The 17,881-nt window shown below is 36.6% G+C and overlaps 1 protein-coding gene across 4 annotated transcripts in view; it reads right to left on the bottom strand.

Moving 5' to 3' along the window:
* TDRD7 (tudor domain containing 7) overlaps nt 1-17,881 on the bottom strand; it is a 61,844-nt gene that overhangs the window by 13,550 nt on the left and 30,413 nt on the right. For 2 of the 4 annotated variants that reach the window (XM_021537123.2, XM_021537124.3), the window contains exons 7-17: nt 14,540-15,120; nt 12,146-12,332; nt 10,481-10,592; nt 9,465-9,667; nt 9,184-9,318; nt 7,717-7,800; nt 7,420-7,554; nt 6,982-7,092; nt 5,071-5,561; nt 4,587-4,747; nt 1,975-2,467 (exon numbers count right to left, since the gene is read on the bottom strand). In XM_021537123.2, coding sequence (XP_021392798.2) covers nt 2,247-2,467; nt 4,587-4,747; nt 5,071-5,561; nt 6,982-7,092; nt 7,420-7,554; nt 7,717-7,800; nt 9,184-9,318; nt 9,465-9,667; nt 10,481-10,592; nt 12,146-12,332; nt 14,540-15,120 — 2,421 coding nt within the window. In that variant the 3' untranslated portion in view covers nt 1,975-2,246. Of the gene's footprint in view, nt 1-1,974; nt 2,468-4,586; nt 4,748-5,070; nt 5,562-6,981; nt 7,093-7,419; nt 7,555-7,716; nt 7,801-9,183; nt 9,319-9,464; nt 9,668-10,480; nt 10,593-12,145; nt 12,333-14,539; nt 15,121-17,881 lie in introns of those variants that run through there. The other 2 variants (XM_077790512.1, XM_077790513.1) reach the window with 2 other exon arrangements.

The raw sequence follows: 17,881 nt of genomic DNA, 5'->3' as shown, positions 1-17,881 counted from the left end.
AGAGCAGTGCCTGTACTGTAATGGACTAGCAGGGGAGCTGCTGAAGGCATGGGTGGTACTGTATCCTGGGAGTGAAACTGGAGCGACATGTCAGTGCAGCCCTTCTAGATACAGCAACACAGCATGTCAGTAAACTTTGGGATGGGTGTATGCTCCCATGCATGCACAAGACAATTCACCATGTGAACAGCAGTGCCCGTGGGTTTGCTGTCTGTTAGACTGCAGTCTGTTTTACCAACATACAAAGCAGCTTCTGTGAACTCCAGCACTGAGCTGCACAAATGTGTGGGACTGTAGAAATGTGTCCTTGCTTCTGACCTGGGCTTTTTAGTCACCAACAGCCACGGAGAGGGTGAGGCATATTTCAGAAGGGGCAGACAATTTGGAAACCATCTTGAGTCTCGAACATCTGCCAGGGTCTGTCCTCTAATACTACAAGTGAAGAATCACAAACTGCCTTATCAGTACAGAGGTGCAAATAAACTTCTGACAAAGGGCAGATCCTCAAGCCTCAAAGGATGCAAAAACAGCCCAGGTATTTCTTATGAAACTTAAAAATAGTTCCAGCAAAATGCTCTATTGCGATGAAAATGGCTTGTAGCCATTAGCCTGCACAATTGTGAAGGTGAGATATGGTCTTAAGTCACATAGGAAATCTCTCTTCAGGAGCTCAGGGGAGTGCTTGTCATTCTACTGTCCTACATCATTGAAATTTTCTGACTCAGAACCCATCCTACACAGAGAGAAATTTGCATTGAAGTTTATCTTACAGTAGTTCATCACCACATGGCTTCCTTCACTTGCATTCTTCATGTTCTCTGCCATGGCAGCTGAAGAAGTTGATTAATATGGAAAACTAATTACTATCTTCATTGTTAGTACTACCTCTCTCTCAAGTACACTTCGAAGTCTCAGCCTCAGCACACTTAAATATGGAGAGGACCATGTTAAATAGCAATTTGCATTAGAATAGCAATTTGCTGGTTTATCACTGCCCACAGTAATAATAAGGGCTCTGCTATACCCAGTGTACATCCAGAGAGACATGGCACCAGACTTCCAAGAGGACTCCTTGCGACTTAGCCCAGACCTTCTCCAGACCACCACCAGAATCAGACTAAGGGAGTGCAAATGGTAAGTCCTACATGCTGAAACAGCTTGTTTACTCAGACTATTTGTATGCATTTTCTCTCTCCCACCCTACTATTACACATGCATGGCACCTTTCAGTCTTGTTTCCCTTTCTGTCCAGTCTCCTGTACTCCTGCAAACAGCATTACATCAGAATTTCTTAGTTTGGCTTGTGTACTACTAGAAATACTACACAGCCGTGCACAGCAGAAAAAATCCCATCACTGGCATTCATTTTATAAAGCTTTAATATTGTGTTTAACAATCTCAAGGGACTATGGCAAGCAAATTTAAATTGAGACAGCAGACTATGAAATATAATAATGTCTGCACCTCCTCTAAATATTTATAAAACCAAAAATAAAGTAGGTTCTAAAGCAGGCTGAAAATACTGTGTTCAGAGGACTTTAAGGACCCATCTCCATGCTTATAGGACACTGCTTCCTCCTGTCTCCAGGGAGCAAAGTCCTCTGAAGATTCTCAGAAGTATACATGAGAACAAGCTATCAAAAATGAGGGAAAGGAATGCTTTGAATTTAACAGCTGATCAGAGGGGTGGGGTGAAGAGAGAAGCAGAGAATTCAGGAAAGTGGTACCAACTGCTAAAGAACAGCGAACAGAGCAGTGAGCACACAAAGTGCACAGCTGTCCGAGAATGCTCCGCTCCACAAATGCAGTATGCCAAACAAGGCACTATTCAAAGCTTACCAAGTTAAGGAAATGGGAAAAGCTCAACAATATTGCTCTGACAATAAATTCAGAAATAAAAAACACTTGTTAAAGGAAGGACTGTTCTGTAACAACTCTGAATAATAGCTATGAGATAAAAAAATCCCTCCAAAATTAGGGAATGATCACAAGAACAAAACTGAACATTGTTTTATTGATAAATAACTTTTAAAATAATTTAACTCAAATATTCTAGCATTACAATGGTAAACAACATGAAAATTTTCAGGAAGTCAACTGAAGTCAACAGACTCCAAACTTGTTACACAAACACAGATTTTTCAATTTTATCCCCATTATGTCTTCAAGGCCATGTAGTAGTTATATTTCTCTTCAAAGCCTGTTACTTATTTTATTGCTAAGCTGCTACATTGCAGAAGTGATGATTAATCACCCTTTGAAAATTCCACAAGACTTTGAGACACAAAATCATGAATCCATGTATCAATATGTGGATGAGATGTGTCCACAAGAAAAGTCAGTATTTTTCGATCCCAAGAGTTAGTGCTGTCATTAATTGCCTGTATCTGTGCCACAAAAGGTTTCTTCTCTACAAGATTCCGAAACACTATTGATGCCTCTTCTGACCACTGCTGGTTTTTCACTCCTAGGACAAATGTAAAGCAAAACAGAAGGTCATTTATAGACTAGAACAAGTTTAAAAGTAGTGGTGTGAGGTTAAATTCTTGAGAAAAGAGATTTTAAAGTACTAATGAAGGCAACTTAAATCTAGAAAAGAAACACAAGCTCACTCATCTCCCACACAAACATGCTTAATTATTACACAGACTAGGATTTTTTTTTTTTCTTGAAGTCTAAAGATAATGATGTGTTTGCAGAAGTGAACGGCAAATACACTGACTCACTGAGCATTCAGAGGATATTTACTAACTTGCATGACCAGGGCTTATCAGGACCCACGATGAAAAGGAAACTAAAGATCCTTTCAAAACAAACTTTCTTTATCTACAGCTTGAGGGTGCTGACATGACTTGTCCCGTTGGCCTTGCTTTAGATTTTCTTAATCTTAAAGTAACATCAGTTACTAAAACACCTGTCAAACCTTCAAGTCCCAAACAGGACATACAGAGGCCAGAAACAAAGAGAAGTTATGCCTAAATGCCTCACAACTGTTTTTACTTTTTTCAGAGTAGTGTCCCACAAAGTCAAGTCTGCAGGAACATAAACAAGTTTTTGAATATGGCTGCAATACATCTAGAAATAAGTGGCACCTGCAGACTTGGGATTCAGCTCCCCAGACCACTGCTCACGTACAGCATTTAGACACAGGAGTTCAAATATCATGCTGCAATGCCCAAAAGCCACTTTGTGGCTAACAGAAGCAGAATGGTAAAATAACAATATTTTGCTTTTACTATCAGCAGCAGCTTGCCACTGACAGGACAACAAAGAACACAGCTGCCTTCAATTCCAAAATGAATTAAAAGTCAATAGTTAATCAACACTTAAGAAAGAGTAATTAATGCTAGGAAAGCATTATGCAAATGGGAATACAAATGGGATTTTACAGGAAAACAGATCAGCGACTATGAGGTATGAGACATAAAAACAGAGAGAAAAAACTAGAAGAATTGCAGGACAATAGTTACTGATCTTCCAGGCTCAGATGGCCTGCTTTGACAATATGAAGCATCTCAGGGGCAATTTATCTAGCTACGTGGGAGACTCAGTGAAGCAGGAAAACTTGATGACTTGCAGGCTTGCTGAGCATGGTCCTCCAGAAGACAGACACAGCTAGAAATCAGCAACATTACAGCATTGCACGTTGAGGACCTCAGCCTGTCAGTAGCACATCCATCACAAATCATTAATTTAAAGCTATCCCCAAGGTCACAATGAGGCTATGCAGGAAAGCAAATCCACAGAAGACACAGGGCACTAACTCTGTCACCTGTCACTTCTAACAAGCATATTCTGTGACTGAAATCTAGAGCAGTGCTGACCAAACAGCATCAGAAAGCAGCAGCTGAGATGTATACATATGAACACAACAGAGAAATGAAGAAAAATTTTTGAAATGAAAGAAAAGACAGCAAGGAGAGATCAGGTTTTATTTTTAAAATTCTCTCAGATGTATGCACACTCTCTATGTGCCATATTCTCAAGGAAATTATCTTATGTAAGCTTATTGAAAGCCCCCTTATGGAGTTCTTTGTTTGGAGAAAACCAATATATATCAGGAAAATCTGGATTCCAAATATGCACTGGAGAGCTGTAAATTACAATAGGATAAATATATATATATATATTAAAAAATTGCCTAGAAATTCAGCTAGGTTCCTAAATATAAACTGCGATATTCAGAACATTAGGTTCTTACCAACAGATGCATCCTAACTTTCATACTTGGTAATTGGTTGTGTTAAAGGATCCAAAAACATTAAGTTTTTATTTCCTTGTGTCTTTTGCATAGTAGATATCACAAACATTAAATAATAAATTTTATGACCATGAAAAGCAGCTGCTGGGAAAGTTTCAGCAGTCTTAATTCTAAAAGATGGTACCTTAAAGTGCTCTATTAAATTACACAAACTAATTACACACAATCATCAGCGCCTATGCCAAGAATAAAAGCAGCACATAAACATGCAGAAGAAACCCAATTACATAACCCTTGACTTTTTTCCATTTTAAATTTCTATTCATTTCATATGCCCACTGATGTAAGACTTCAACAAGAACAATTGCAAATGCTTGATACTTACCTGCAAGCTGAGCTGTGATAGCTTGGAAAGGTAGTCTTCTGAACGTATCCAGGAGTGGCTGTACTTTCCCTATGCTGACAAACTCATGTTTGCCATAGTCCAGCTCATACACTGACAAAAACCCATTTCTAAGAATCGCTTTTATTATGACTCTGTACCACCTAAAAGGGAGAACAAAACCAGACCATTTGAATTCATATTCAGACACTGTCAAAGCACCAGAAAAATAATGCACAACCAAAAGATCTTAACCAACATATCTCAGACTTCCCAAATATGTATTTACCTGAATAAAAGTCAACTATCCCAGCTACAATATGGAAGCATGAAGAGACTGCAATCTCATTAACTCCCTTAATCTCTCAGATACCATTGGACATCTGCTATGTTGTTTACAATGCAGACTAAGCAAAGCTAGGCTTGCTTAGCTTAGCAGAGTTAAGCTTGCTTTTAAAGATTTTACATAATTTAAGTATCTACTTACTCATCTCCAATTTTAGCTGCATACAGCTTATTTTTTTCAATGGTCACAGGTTTCTCTTCTTCCCTGCTGTAGTACAAGATCATTTCTTCCATTAGGGCATACAGACTGTTAAGCTCATTCCAAGGCTGAACAACGAAATGACCAGGATGGCAGGCCACTGAGACGTAGATATCCATGAGGTCACCAGGCTTTGGCAAGGGTAGAGGAGGTGGCATCTCAATGGTGGACACTGCACTGCTGGGTTCTCTGCCTAAATCAGGAAAACTCTTCTCCAGCTTCCCACTAGGTAACTGTAGAGCTGGAACAGCATCACCTACAGCCTTTGTGAAGCTAGTCCCACTGGGTGTCACACTCAAGAAAACATCTTTCTGATGCTTCCACAAGTCTGCATTTTTGATCTGTCTATTGATGCTACAATCCATGTCTGGGAAATTCTCTGGAGCAAACAAGTAAATGTGTGCAATTCCTTTTGAAGCATCCTGTTTAATCACCTTGGAACACAAAATACCATTTAACAACCAGTTAGTAACTATTAAAGGCACATCTGATTTTGTACAGAAGACTAAAGCAGTAATAGTTCATTGCATTTATGCACAGAAACATTTTCAGTGTTCTCCCAGATACATTAAAGAACCCATGGGTAATAAGCCATTCACCGCAGATAAAAAGCACCTGCAGCAATTCCACTAACTTAAACCAAACACAAAACTTGAATTTTGTTCCATCCAACAGGTTCAATCACAGTACTGTGTGTAGAATTCTTCTTTTCAGAAGAACAGTAGCCAGTGTCCATACAGATCTAAAAAACTTATTAAATAGTAACACCTAATCCTTTAAATTGTCTTCCTGACATTATGGGAATTGAGGCCTGCTAAATTAGATGGAAAAAAAAAGAAAAAAGCTTCCAGGTTTCTTTCACATGTAATTTTCAAGCACTTACATAAAAATATTTCCTATTTACCATCAGATATACTAACATTATTAATAGTAAAGCACTTAAATTTTAATTTGACAAAGTATGCAACATTCCTTTAATGATGTTGAAGTTCCTAGCCAGGAATAAAAAACTTTCTGCAATTAAAGCATGCATCTGCTGTCTATAATTTAATACAGCAAATATTAGCACCACATTCAAACTCTTTTGGAAGAGGATGTCTAGAAAAGCCAGGTGCAACAGGTGTAAGTCTCAGAATAGAGATTTAGACTAAAGCAAGCAAGAAGGTTATGGAAAGCTATAAAGCACTTTTTTCGAAGTGTCTGGCAGTAGCTGGAATCAAAAGGTTAAGAAGAAATTATCATTGTTTAGTCTGTAGTTATAATAGATTTCCTTTAGAAGGGTATTAAACTAGCTTAAACAGTTAGTTAAACTATCTAGGATACGTTGTAAATGGAAATAATTTTATCTCAAAGATAAGAGAAATTCTAACTATATAAAGCATATACTAAAACAAAGTCATTTAGAAAAAGCAAACAAAAAATTAAACTGCTTTCAAAGACTAGAAGGAGAAAAAGCTTTGCTCACAAGAGGCATAAAAGTAATTTAAGATTAATTCAGAAGTTGCATATTTTTATGTGCTGAAACATGACAACTGCGTTTCTTTCTGATCAGTGGCAAAATAACTCTAGTTACATATTTGGACTTGGACAGCAACATGTGAACAGCTGCTGTGAAAATTGCAAAATTCACAGCAGAGCAGAAAAGAGAAGATTCTAACAGGCCTAAGCAAGTAAGTTTTAAAACAAAATTGCTAAGAAAACAATAGTACTTATGTCCTTTAGCTGGTTACAAACTTCTACACTTCTGTAACAAAAACCAATTTGATGAGTTGTTAAGCTTTTGAAGTTGTTTTTTCAATGCTCTTTCCACATGCCTATGTGATTTCAGGTCTCATAGGCATTTTGACTATTTACCTTCATGCTAAATTCAGGACAATTTATTACAGCATCTCTCAGCCACAGTACAGCATCTGGAGTCCACATGCCAGTGTTAGGTGGCAAGTCTGCCAGACAGCACTTCAAAGCCTAAGAACAGAATTAAGTATACAAGATGTAATTTATTAATATGAAAGCTGGTTCACTTCAGAGAATAATGCTGACAGAATCAATCATATATGACAAACAGAAAGAGAAAGAGCAAAACACAAATCCAGTACCATGACACATACAGAACATCCACCAACTCAGAGGACTACACTGTGATTTATTTCAGGCAAAGATACACAATAAAATACACTGCAATGTTGAATGCTGTGAAACAAAACAGAATTTCAGTACATAAACCTTGAAGCAGAAGCACTACAAACACTGCCAAGAGATTGAATACAGGTCAACTTTAACATGTCTTTATACCTGAGGAGGTATTTCAATTACTTCTCTCAGGAATTGTGGTGGGATTTCTTTGAGCTCTGATACTTTTACAGTTGCAACTGTTCCACTATCCATAAATTGCACATCAAGTGCCTGTCTAGTGTGAATAATTTTTATCTGCAAGAAGAAAGCAAAAGCATAATTTTGAGGTCAAAAACCCAACAGTGACAAATACATTATAAAATATTTCATGGAAACTAAACATTCATAGTGAATTAAACAAGAAGAAGAGACATTTATGTGTCGTCAAATTCTAGCTGTTTTTTGAATACTTCTTACCTCTACACGTGCCAATTTTCCTTTGGAAGGAAACAAGCATATTTTGCCACAGAAAGGTACCAATACATTGAACTCAGATGTCTGCTGCAAATATAAAAACAAAAGTCAAAAAGCACAGAGCTATTACTATCTGCACTCAACTAACCATTTCAAAAGCAACACATGTCATAAACAGTACTGAGAAGCAAAAGCTATTTCAAATAAAAAGTATTTTTACAGCTTTAGAAACACTTCTTATCACATTGCTTTAAGTTTCCCCAGTTGGTAAATCTTTTAATCCCAAACTCTGTACCTTACACAGGGAAATTGGAAGAACATGAAGTGACAGGGGTAAAAAACCACATTTGGGAAAAGACTAGGAAATTACCAGTAATTACCTGACTTAAAAAGCAAGAGCAGTTAAGACCTATGACACAAGTGAAGAAGCTCCTAGCTTATATTCTAGAACATACAATTTCTTGAGACATATAACAAACCAAATTTACTGCTAACTCAAATGAAAGTCTCATAGGGGTGACAGGTACCATGATAATGCTACATAGCATAACAAGGCAATGGCTAGAGTACAAAAAGTAGGGAAACTCCATTTGAAGAATAATCAACACCTTAATAGGTTTAAATTCTTGGGCAAAATGAGTTAAAACTGTCCAGATAAGCTGCAAAGCCTGATATTAAAAGAATCTGAAGAACAATATCTTTCTTTGATAGCAGCAAGAAAATGTCAAGCACTCTCTCCCAAGAATACAACTCTTGAAACACCTTTATGGCTGCCTTCTTTAGTGTCTTTATGTTGCTAAATATTTTAGCAACTTTTAGGAACTTGTGTTGCTAAACTTTAGCAACTTCAGCAAAATATTTAGACATCTTTCAGTGTTTAGTGTTTCAGTGTTTGCTTGAAACTGAATCCTGATAAATGAAATACGTTCAGCATAACATATTTCCAGATGGTTGCACAATAGGTCTAAAGCTCAACTTCTACACCTAAAACACTTTGACAGCATAGTTTCACAAGCAGCAGTTCTAGCAGAACCTCCAGGGATCTGTATTGCATGATTTGATTTTGCCAGGCTCAGCTGAACTACAAAATTTATTATCTTAATTCTTACAAATTTGATTATCTTAAAATTTCTTCTCTTTTGCCTAAATTCCCTTGAGTCTAATAAGGATTGTTGCATGTATCTGTAAATGGCTGGTGGGGCATCAGACTTCTCTGCCACATTTTAAAGCGACTTAAGACTTTTCAAAATGTCTCCTATACATAACTTTGACATTGAAAAGAAAGCATCAAAAGACACTTTTCACACAGAAAGTGCACCCCAAAAAACCACAAATTAGAAAGAGAACTTTTAGCCTTTTTGAACAGTCTATGGCTACCACAGAAACTTACACTTATGTGCAAGGAAAATTATTGGTACTCTCTGGAGAAATGCTACATGATTTCCCCACTTCCCTCACCATGGAACTTACCTTGTAAATAAAGTAGTCTTCTAGTTTCTGCAATATTTCAGAAAGTCTAGACAAGCCTTTGGATGGCACTTGACAATACAGGCTCCCATCAGAGGAAACACTGGTTACTCTGACGTTGGTATATAGTGCATCTACCTGCAACAGTATGAGTGTGACAAGGAAAGGGAAAAAAATAAAGCCCTCACAAAATTTAGCAAATTTCTGACTACTGTTTTTTGTCCATCTAAGACCTCAGCAGTCAACAATTTTTAATAATTAAGGAGGAAACAGGACAATGGTACCTGTAGGTGCAGTTCAAGGGACTTGTCATACAATGCTTTCATACAAGTAGCATTGATGTTGATATCATCTTCTCCAGAAGTGTCATAGAGAACAAGAAGAGGAGTATCACTCTTTTCCAGTATTTCCACAGCAAATATCTTGAAGCATGTCTGTGATTCCACAGCCTTTACTAGGACAGGATCATCAGAGAAGGCTTCCAGTCCTGTAAGACACACCATACCTTTTTGTGTACAGAAGTTCTACTGCACCCCTACTACTTGCAATCTACTTAATTTCTACTTTTTTATCAAAGAAAGCCATCTTTGGGGGAAGGGCACAATAGAAAAGAAGACCCTCTTCATAAAGAGCTGAAGCAAATGTGTAGAAAAAAAATGGAAAGCATCCAAGTATTAAAAAAATCAACCAACCAAAATAAGATAAGCTCATTCACAGCAATTTCACATATTTAAAATTTAATATTTTAAAAAAGTTAAAAAGGCCTACTACTTTTAGAAAGATAAATAAATTTACCTTTCTAATAGCACTAGGATCACTTCAGAATAATTAAATAGGCTCATATTTAGAAATATTACCTAATTTGGTCACAACAGATGTACTTCATTTATGGAAAAAAATATTGTACTAGTGTACATTGCTTCACACAACCCGTTTCCTTTACGGTAAATGTTTCTTTTTATTTTTTTAGGCTCATGTATATTAAAGGGCCAAAGACATTGATGTTAAGTGCAGAAACAATTAAGTTCCATTACAGAGGTACAGGATAAAATCATCTTCTAATATTAAGGATTCTCTGTAAAACTCTTCTTCACATCCTTTCTTCCTTCCTTTTCCTTCTTTCCATGCATATCCATGTCTGCTTAGACTAGCTGAGCTGAACAAAATCTTTTAAACACATACAGAACTATTACAAAAAAGGATCAGAACTCCCAGACTCACAGAGGCTTCAATACATAAGGTATGCCAACAGTAAGCATAACAGTAAGTATGTGTGCAGTCAGCACTGGCTTTCTCTTACCTGCCAGTTTACATTTTGCAACTTGAAAAGGAAGTGATCTGAACTGTTTCTGTAGTCTGCACACACTGTTGCTTTCAACAAACTCAGTGAAGCCATGATCAACATAGTATACCTGACAAAGGAAAAGGAAATTAAAATAACTAGGTCATTAATATAATTGTAAGTATGTTTTCTTGAGTTTAAAGAGAATGTGCCACATTCTCTACACCTACAGACAAATTACTTTTTGCCAGTTTAGTACCATTAAGTTCATGTTTTCAAGGAAAGCCACATCAAGATCTCTATAAAACCATCTTCTCTTCTACAGAATCTCAACTTTAAACAGGAACTGTGCTCCAAGAATTCAGCATATTTTATCTCAAACTATGTGAAGAAAGGTAATAAAGTCACAATTTTTATTTACAAAGTTTTCAAAGTGTTGAAAACTGAAATACCACTGAGGTGCGTAAGTTGTGGCTATTGTTTTTACAGTATTAAGAGAATAATTTTCATTTAAGCTTGTCTTTACTGTGATATAAATACAACAGTCAATGCATGAAAATAGAATGTAAACTACTACTGGCAGAAAATAACTGGAGCTAAAGTTACAGAAAGAAGGCTTTGATGGGACTTCCTACAACTTTTTTTTGAAATTCTATCTTGCAAAATATCTGCATAGCAAATATTAAAAAGAAGCTCTGAACACTGAGCAAGAGGATAATCAGCAAAAGCTGCAATGAAGCAGCAGCCTTCTTTGGGCTGATAGCTCTGGCTAGGAAGAAATTAGAAGCAAGCACACCACTAATTTTCTTGCCACTTCTCTAAACCCGAAAGACCTCTCTTGCACAAGACAAAGTTTTGATACCCAACTCCAACTCACATCTGAAAGGTATCATATTAACTTTCAGAAAAAACTCAATTCTAATACATGCGCTACTTCAGTATTTATAAAATGGTTCAACTTTAAAAGTATGTTAAGCAGGGCTGGGTGATCTAACTGGGGAAAGAAACAAAAATATTAAGGATGTATCATTAATACTGACTAGTCAAGAAATAACTGAGCAGTTTTAAACTTTTTTTATACTTCTAATATATGTTCTAATTTCACTGCAGATGGCAAGAAGAGTCTGTTGTATAGGAAAATTTTATCAGAGGAGTTAGATAATGTCAATGGGGTTTAACTAAAATGCATACAATGTAACTCCCAACTTCCAAAATACCAGATGTGGTGTTTTGCCTGGAAGGAGAAAGTATACCCTTTCACCCTTCCTTTTTTTTTCCTTTTCTATTTAGTACATGTCAGAGATATTTAAGTAGAAGACATCAGACAAGATCCAAAATCTAGGAGCAAATGACTGTTGTCCTTCCCTTTCTCTTCCTGTGTCCCCCTCAAACCATTCCTCCTATCACAGGTACATTTTCACCGAAGTGCTATAGGGCCCAGCTCCTTTTAAAAACAAAACCAAAACTCCCAAGCTCAAACTATTCATGGAGAAAAACCTGAAAGACCATTTAATTTTGTCAATCATGCAACTTAGACAAGGTCTTAATTTCTCATGTACCTGAAAACAGAAGTACTTCAGGGCAAGAAAAGAAAAAATACTAGTGCAGCATATTTAAGACTGTATCTAAAAAACAAGCTTGTTTCAATTCTTTCTCCAAGTGCCAAAACAGGTAATTGCTTGCCTTTACTCTGTTGTCTTCTAGAGAAATTATCTGTGCACGCAACCAGGCATCTTCTTCAGCATGTACTGCAACAAGCTGCCCAACACTCAGAGACTGAGCTGGTGACACTGTACTGTTCCGACTGTAGTATGCTTTCATTTCATCTTCCATTTGTTCCTGGGCAGAAGAATAATCTTTGCCCACATACCTATAATATTTTACAAAAAAAAACCAACCAAATAAACAAACAAAAAGACCACAAGAGTTAGGATGCAACTTCAAAAAAGCTGAAAAGCATAAGAACATTTACATGCATATATGAATAAATTATATACATTTTCTAAGGCATTCATGTCTAAACACCTCTCTTTTTAGAAAAAAAAAGTTACTCTGTCACTAACAAACACCATCTTAATCTGGTTTTCATTAAGGCTGATCTAAACCAAAACATCTAATGTATCTTTAAAAATTAGTTATTAAACCAAGTGCTGTTTTCTCTCATACAACAGTTTTATCTTGATATTTGGCTGCTGACCTAATGATTCATACTAATGCTGTTTGTGTTACACAGGTCTTCTTAAATCAAGTACAAAAACTTTCTGGACAATCCAAATGGGAAGTTCTGGATGCTTCAGAAACAAGTCAAATTAGAGTAGACAAAAGGAAAACTTACCCAAAAATTTGTATTACTAGTTACTGTTTCAGCTTGTTCATACAGAGCATGATACTACTCAATTCTACCATACCAGAGATAGTGCAAATATTGTAATACAACATGATATCATAACTCTGTTGTAAAGATTATGCTAAATCGGACCACATTCCAGGAACTCTGATTTTCCTAGAAACAGCCTTTTTGTTTCTGTGTAAACATTTATCTACTTTGTAATGGAGATAAAGTGGGGTGACAGTCACATCTGTGTGACTTAAAGGTTTCTTGAACATTTATTTCATAAAGATACTTAACAGACAGTCAGAGTAACTCAACAGAAAGCAGAAGAATCTTTCAGAATTTCTTGCTTCGCTCACAATTTTATTCATTATTTCTTGTGAGAATTCAAGTGCAGTACCTAGTATATCAGCTCTGCCTTCAAACATTCTGTTGTGAATGCCTAGTAAATATCTAGGAGTGTTTCTATCGTCTCACTTTTATTCTAACTACATTACAATTCTTTGAGGATTGATCCATGTCTCAAAACAGAAACGGTACCAAAACCAGCGCCTTTCACCTTTGCCTTCATTGGTTTCAGACAAAAAACTTAGCCACATACCACGAAAGTAAAGAGATACTGCTCCATCCCTGGGATTGAAATAGAAATCTTGATTTTATTGATCCTGCAAAAATCAACATCAACCAACAGCTGCTACATAGCTCTTGTGTAGGTCAGCAAAAAGAGGCTAATAGGACATGTAAGAAAAGAAGAGCCCATGTACTGTAAGAAAAGAAGAGCCCATGTACTGTTTCCTTCCTATATGTCTACATGAACATTTTCTTGTTATGGCAAAAAACAGTAATCCTTTCAGGGTAGTTTCATCATATCAGGATAAATGACCTTGCCCATGAAGTACATGGATAAACCTGAGCAGTAATTTTGTAACTAGGATTAAGAAACCACTAATTATCATCATGTACCTACACAGAGCTGACAAACTGAGAAACTTCAATACTGTCCATGAAACATGGTTCAAAATTTGGGAACAGCTGCTTTATAGATAAAATTTTATTTTTCATATGGTATTTTAATCCATGGTACTCAAAGTATTCAGCCCAAATAGTTAGTGGAAATGTCCGTAAAATATCAGACTAGAAAGGTAAGAACCATTACTCCATATGGACAGTAAGTTATAAATTATGCCAGAACTAATAAGTGTACAGGAAAGTTTTGTAGAGTTAAGTGCACAGTGGGCTGGAAATAACAGATGTAATGTAACTATCCACTTCTCACACTGCCCCCTTAGACCAGGCTGATTAGGAACCAAATCAAGAAACACTAGTAGTTTTTTGCTGGATGAAAGCTCATCTTTCTATAAGTGGAATCTGAGTGCACTCAAGTCATGCCCAGTTAGTGTAAGTTATAGAAGCAAAAAGTATTTTAATAAGCACAATAGTAATATCTAAATACTGTTTCGTGTTGTAGTGAGATTATTTTAAAAAGTCTTCCAATGGCAAATTAAATCTGCCTTGATTCTCAGAAAAGCTAAAACTATGATAAAAGTGATTGGTTCAGGACAGAAATGTTTCAGAAAATTTCCATTTAAACACATGAACAAAAGGATTTAAATTTTCATTAGCAGAATGAGTAAATAAAAACCTGAAACCTCCTCTTCATCTAATTTTTTCTGGCAGCCTGCACAATATGAATGTGTGGATTTATAAATAAAGCAAAAAAGGTAGATTCCAAAATACAAACTTGCCTAATAAGGACCTCATTAGTGTTTTTCAATTCTAACACCATGATGGACACAGATCCTTCTGACGGAGTAATTAGAGAAGGAACAGTTATATTTTCTAGGTACTGGTCCTTGGATTCTTCATACTGCTGTTTAGCTGTGGCCTTTTCACCATCATGACTCTTGACTTTCTCAGTGACATTCAGATTTTCATCAATACATCTCTGGGGTTTAGCATAGAGGATCGCCTTTCTGGGAACTTCAGATACATAGTCGACAACACATACATCTGACAGCAACTCTAGATTATTTAGAATGTCTTCTGGAAATTTTACTTGGTAAGTGTCTTGGTACACTTTGGGAAGTGCATGAGCCCATAGACCATTGGAGTACTTCAGCAAGATGCCAACAACTTTTGCCTTGAAGTCGCTATTGAGTGATGCAGGTGTGGTCTCCATATTTGGTTTTAACAAAGGGTCTGCTTTTGGTGAAGTAACATTCTGAGATGCCTTTTCTTGGTCAGCATCCCTTTTGGCTACTGGTGGTATTTTCCTAGCAGGATAAAGAAATACATCAATTGCATCGCCTCCATGTATTTTCTCCACCTTGGAAAACAAAAAAGAGAGTCAATAATCAGTTGTATCTCTAACACTAAATAATTTTGCCAATTACACTTTTATAACATGCATTTTATACAGACTTTGAAGAGAACATCCACAGGGACCTAAGCTTGAGGCAGTTACTACAGATTAGCATTTCCTGTAATGCTTCGTCCTCTGTTTTGAAGGGTTCCAAACACATGTGAGTACATGAGTAATAGGCAAATATCTAATCTATGCAATGCAACTGGGACTTGCTTCCAAAGAAGTACAGTCTCTATTTCCTCCTAGCAGGATCAGAAGATGGTGATACCCTTCACAAATGTACATCTTTTGCATGTTAACCTCCCCAGTCTTCCCCACAGACAAGCAGATCATAAACAAAAGTTTCTCTCAGTTTTCTGAGGGAAAGGAGATTTGATTCTATACTTCAAAAACAAGAGAACACTTGCCAGGCAGTGCTGTCAGGCAGGCTATCTGCTGGCATGCTCAGGGAATTAGTTTTCTTTACAAAGGTTCTGAAATCAAGGAAGAAATTTCTGGTTCATAATAAATTTCATAATAAAACTGATTAGACCCTTCTACATCATGCCCCCAGCCTCCTTCAGAACCAGATATTTTGCCAGTCCCTACATATCCACCCTTTGCTATATCACATAGTCTGAAGTCACAACATTGAAGGTACTGTATGAGAATTGTATCCAAAAACTCACAATAAAATTCTGCTTCCTAAAGCTTTGCAGTTTCAATCTAGATTGATCTAACCATAGTTTAGCAGGAATCTATGTAAAATTGAGATAAAAAAAGGTCTTAGTGTTTTCAAATTAGTCCCAAAGGAAGAAAAATAAAGAAAGTTACTAAGGTTTATGTAGCTCCACTTTGAAGTTCCTTTGTCAGAGGAAACAACTCTAATCAAATTAATTTTCAAAAGATCAATGAAAAAACATGAAGCAGTTTAATTACTTGCTACTACTCAGGGGTAGCATTCACCTCCACCCATTAATATGCACACCCATCAGAACTTTATAAACCTTGCCCAAATAATTATTCACAGCTCTGTCCTAGCAACATACATTCAAAGCATAATGAATAATCAAATAAATTAACAATTTTCTGGTATTTTACAGAAAAATAATAACATACATCACTCATTATCAAGATAACATTAGCAAGAAACAAATACTGAGTTACAACACATTGAAAAATAATCAAATGGCCTTTGTTGTATGTAGAACCATGTATTTTGTCCCATGTATACCACATCACTTAGCCCAAATTGCCACATGATCTGAGTTAGGAGTTAGGAAATGAACTGCATTTCCATATACTTGCTCTGCATTAAATTGTCTAGGCTAGCGCCAAAACAATCTGTAAAAAGGTTATTGGGAAGAGGTCTTGGTCAACTTCCATGAACACTAGCATGACACAAGGAAATAATTTTCACAGATACAAAAAAAAATTAACCATGTTAGAGAACCCTCACACATTCCTGGTAGCATGCTTAAATTATTATCTATCAATTAAAAACCAAAATGGAAATACTTTCTGCAAGAATAAGACATAAGAAAGCAAAGTTCTTGGGCATCTCTGCTACTCAGCTTGATATAAGAGACAATAAACATGACTGGCAGTAAAACCTAGAAGGACCAAGATGCCTTCAATGATTCCTGACATAGAACACCTATATTTGTACCCTCTGATATGAGGGATTTTACAGTGCCCTTTCCACCACAAGAGAAGAAAGAAGTTCAGTTAAAAATAGAACCAAACAAAAAACTTATCAAAGCCTTGTGAAGGCTTTGATAAATGGCCAAGAGGCCTAAGTATATCAAGTCATACAGACAAAAAAAATCAGATAATGACATCCTAGCTAGAGAGGACTTGATAAGGATATTCCATGTGTCCATGGACAAGGCTGGGGAATTCATTTATATGACCAGCCAAGGAAACATTTAGCTCCAGAAAATACTTAACATTATCAAGACAACAATTTGTTTGAGAATGCTGTGTTGGAACATATAGCAGTTTATCCTGGAAGAAGCTAGATGCAGAGGTCTACCTTTATGAATACCTTCTCTTGGCTAGTGCTCTTTAAATAGAGCTGTGACAGAGCTGAATAAATTTTTGCTGACAGGACTATAAACCCTTACACACTAAAGCCCAGCAGCAGACTAAGGAGCAGAGATCCTTAGAGATCTTTAAGCCTCTTAACTCTAATAATAGCTCTGGGGTCTTCTAGACACTGAATTTCAGTTTTGAAGAGGCTGTATATGCTAACTGTGCAAACCATTTAGAGATAGCAAAATGCTATTTTCAGTAAATTATTGCCGATTACACTGCAACACAATTGTTGCAGTGTAAAAAAGCACAGGTTGGCAACACTAGAATCAGAAACAACATCCTGAGTTAGAAGAAACCCATAAGAATCACTGAGTCCAAATTCTGGCCATGCATGGACATCTCCAGGAATCATATCACCTTCAAGGCCACAGAAACTTTTAATAACAAGCAAATAGCTTTTTTGCGAGTGGCACTTCAAAACAGCCCCCTTTCTTAAGACAAATGTCTCAACCAAGTTTCCTGTTGAGCTTACAGATTTTCCTTCAAGGTACTCCCCATTAGTATGGCTACCAGCCGACCTCTGCAAGCACATTATTATAGTGGGAGGTACTGAGAAACACTTGAAAGACAACACAGTCATTCATCACAGCCAGCACAGGTTCATGAGGATAAAGTCCTGCTTGTCAAACTTAATTTCATTTCTTGC

Source organism: Lonchura striata, chromosome Z (genome assembly GCF_046129695.1).
Source record: "Lonchura striata isolate bLonStr1 chromosome Z, bLonStr1.mat, whole genome shotgun sequence".
Classification (NCBI taxonomy): domain Eukaryota; kingdom Metazoa; phylum Chordata; class Aves; order Passeriformes; family Estrildidae; genus Lonchura; species Lonchura striata.
This window is presented reverse-complemented; position numbering and strand designations above follow the sequence as displayed.